Source organism: Phycodurus eques, chromosome 5, assembly GCF_024500275.1.
Source record: "Phycodurus eques isolate BA_2022a chromosome 5, UOR_Pequ_1.1, whole genome shotgun sequence".
In the NCBI taxonomy this organism is placed as follows: domain Eukaryota; kingdom Metazoa; phylum Chordata; class Actinopteri; order Syngnathiformes; family Syngnathidae; genus Phycodurus; species Phycodurus eques.
The window spans coordinates 11,445,570-11,449,173 of record NC_084529.1 but is presented as its reverse complement, the minus strand read 5'-3'; the positions used below and the strand labels follow the sequence as shown (position 1 = coordinate 11,449,173).

The 3,604-nt window shown below is 41.1% G+C and overlaps 1 protein-coding gene across 1 annotated transcript in view; it reads left to right on the top strand.

Annotated features, from left to right (window-relative positions):
• Positions 1-2,497: 2,497 nt before the first annotated feature.
• edc4 (enhancer of mRNA decapping 4) overlaps positions 2,498-3,604 on the top strand; it is an 80,663-nt gene continuing 79,556 nt past the window's right edge. The window contains 1 exon segment of the mRNA XM_061677481.1: positions 2,498-2,687. Coding sequence (XP_061533465.1) covers positions 2,600-2,687 — 88 coding nt within the window. The 5' untranslated portion in view covers positions 2,498-2,599.

Below are 3,604 nucleotides of genomic sequence, written 5' to 3'. Positions count from 1 at the left end.
TTTGCTCCGACGGTGGGGGAAGATGCCGGTCCGACGTGGCAGGCCCAAACGTATTGTGAGGGTCTGCTGGGAACGTCTGGCAGAATCCCCTGTCAGAAAGAGTTTCAACTCCCACCCACGGCAGAACTTTGCTCATGTTCCGGGGGAGGCGGGGGACATCGAGTCCGAGTGGACCATGTTCCGCGCCTCCATTGCTGAGGCGGCCGACCGGAGCTGTGGCCGTAAGGTGGTCGGTGCCTGTCGTGGCGGCAATCCCCGAACCCGTTGGTGGACACCAACGGTGAGGGATGCCGTCAAGTTGAAGAAGGAGTCCTATCGGGCCTTTTGGGCCTGTCGACTCCTGAGGCAGCTGATGGGTACCGGCTGGCTAAACGGAATGCAACTTTGGTGGTCGCTGAAGCAAAAACTCGGGCGTGGGAGGAGTTCGGTGAGGCCATGGAGAAAGACTTCCTGACGGCTTCGAGGAAATTCTGGTCCACCATCCGGCGTCTCAGGAGGGGGAAGCAGTGCACCATCAACACTGTGTGTAGTGCGTGATCTTGGCTTACTCTGACCAACTAATCAGGAGGGTAGAAAAATGCTGATGTATGTTATTGTGGGCCCGCTAGATGGCCCTCTAGTGAGTTCAAAATGTGAGTGGTTAAAGAAACAGTCCCATTGTTAATAGTTAAAGTTACATTGGCCAGCACTACTGATTCTGAAGGCCCTGGACAGATAAGATTGGAATCTGATAGGTTTAAAAAAAAAAATATCAAATCAGAATCTAATATTTCCTGCACATACAGTTACTGGGAGCAGTGCAGCTGAGAAAAAACACTAGGACATACAGAGAATAGACTGTTGGGAATAAAAGTTTACAATTTTATGGAATAAACATTCAAATTTAGGTTGTAAAGGTACATCACTGCATGTTTCTGGCAGTGCTCAGCCATCAGAGGAGGCTAGCTGGCCCTGATGGCTCACCACTGATAATGTGTGTTTTGATCTCACTCTTATATCGCAGCAATGGACTATCACAGCCTAATACCACACAAACAGTTGTGCTCTCAAAATTTATGTCAAAACATTGTGTATCAATGGAGAAAATTCAGCACTGTCACTAATTTCCCTACTTGTGGCTATCCTGGAAAGAAGGACGATTTTCTTGCCTCAGGGCCTGGACACCGCTACCTTTACATTAATCAAGGTATTTTACATGAGAATTTAAGACCACCTTTCTGCCAATTGAAGCGCAACAGAAAATGGGTAATGCAACACGACAACGACCTACTGGACAGAAGTAAATCAACAACTGAATGGCTCACATGAAGAAAATCTGATTCCTGACCTCAATCTGTTAGAACAAGTAATTTATGCAGAAATCCTGATAATTTCAAATGTTTTTCATATATTTTTCGTGCAACTGTTTCTCAGCAAATTCATTATGAGGCCATTTGTGATAAAACTTGACAGGCAGAAAGTTTGTGGCCATTGTTATGCAGAATTTGTGGTGTATTGAAAAACATGCCCCCCCCCCAAAAAAAAGAATGCAGCTGGCAGTCATGCCCACCTGGCCTTGTGCACTGTGCCTCGGAGAATCAATAGCAACAGTAAAATAATAATAACACACTAAATTAAAAAAAGTAGAAGTATACTGTGTAAAGGTTGTGAGACAAGTACATTTATAGCCTACCTGTGGGTGGAAGTAACGAAGTAAGTACTTTGTGACTGCACTTAAATTAAATTTTTATGGTCTCTGTATTTCAGCATTTATTTTTTCCAATGACTTTTTACTTTCACCCTCTACAATTGAAAACAGATATATGAACTCTCTACTTCTTACTTTCAACATTGATGAAATGACAAAAGAAAGATTAAATAATTGAATTGCAGAAATAATTTATAGCAGCGACATTGTGAAACGTGAAGCAGGAAGAGTAAACCACAATGGCTGTTTTTTTTTTTTTTTTTTTGAGAAGCAAGATATTCCCTATCCATGGCCTTATTTAGGAGAATTGTTTGATTTTGGTAGCTACAAGAATGATTCATGACGAATGCGTGATGTTTTGTGCAAGCCTAAAAACAACGAGCTGTTGCCATTCAAATAATCTCAGTCTAAAAGTATAGTATGTGATTTTTTTTTCTTAGTAAGAGTACTATTTAAGTTAATAAAATAGGGAAACCTTTTTTTCTGAATACAACCGGATATAATTAATATTTAGAAAAAAAATTGTGCTTAAGTACATTATGAGTCTACTTGTTTTTTTTTTTAAGTACAGGGGTTGAATCAGGACTTCTTTAACCACATTCAGGTATTTCTACTTCCGAAGAAGGTGAGAGTACTTGTGCAACATCTGATTTATACACAATCGTTTGCAACAGGATCACTATGTGCAAAATGTAGTCAGAATACAGAGATAACATTTGCTTGATAACTGCCCAGTCGTACAAACAGGTAGGAACGTATTAGCATGCACAAGTACCAGTCGGAGCGTCAATCGGGCACACCGGAAGTTTAGATGGTTGCTCCGGGTGAACTAAGTGAATCGTGACAGCGTCACTTCAAACCGAAAGTATTGCTCCCCCCCTTCTTATACACAATATCCCCATTCCCTCATCCATGGCTTTCAACGCTAGTATTGATGTTGAGGGTGCCACACAGCATCTCCGGGATATTCTAAAGCTCGACCGTCCTGGTCACAGCACTGGTGAGTTTGACCGCGAATGGAAAGTGGACGCGCTAGTCTAGGCCGCAGAAGCTAATGAAACGCTCGCTAACCGGATTGTTGCCTAGCTTAGTATGGCATGGTTGTTTAGCGTCGAACAATAACGATTTCATTCATTTAAAATTAACATAACAGATTGACACAATTACTCGCGACTGTCTTTTGGTTATGTGGAGACGTTAGTTTCGTAATAATATGTAGATTTTCTTGACAATGCTCTGCTAACTGATCCGTAATCGTAGCCAGCCGTGTCAGATTTTAGCGTCATTGGCTTCACAGGGAAATGTGCAAGTCGAAATAGTCACGTTGGTTTGTGACTAAATGCTTTGCCTAATGGATTTTCTTAAACCTGGCCATAGAGTGAATGTAATATTAGTGAGGTTTGTGTTTGCTGCTGCACTCGTCCTAAAGCCAAACTGGAGGGTAATCTGATGATGTAATTATGAAATTTAAACTTTTACCAATTTGCAAGATTGAGATCCTCCTAGTGTTAGTCCAACTAAAACCCTTTAATTCACGTTTATGCTTATACAGAGGATCCTCGATGTAACGGACTAATAGGGGGGCCGTCCATTATATTGAAGCACTTATTTTTGTGGCCATATGCACCCATATGACTGTATACTACATTATTTTTCTTTTTTCATGCCCTAAAATATCTAGTACAGTACAAAGTTATTTGAAATAAATAAAAAAAAGTTTGAAAAGTTTAACATTTTATCCAAACTTACCATGCTTGTTGTCGTAGTGATTTGTGGCAAGTCTGGTGGCTTTGCTGTCATGAGTCAGGAAGAATTAGTGTGCTTCCTATTTCCCAAATTGGTTAAGATTAGATTTGGACGGACGGCTTGACAAAAAAAAAAAACAACAACACAAAAACTGTTAGTGAACAAAAAATC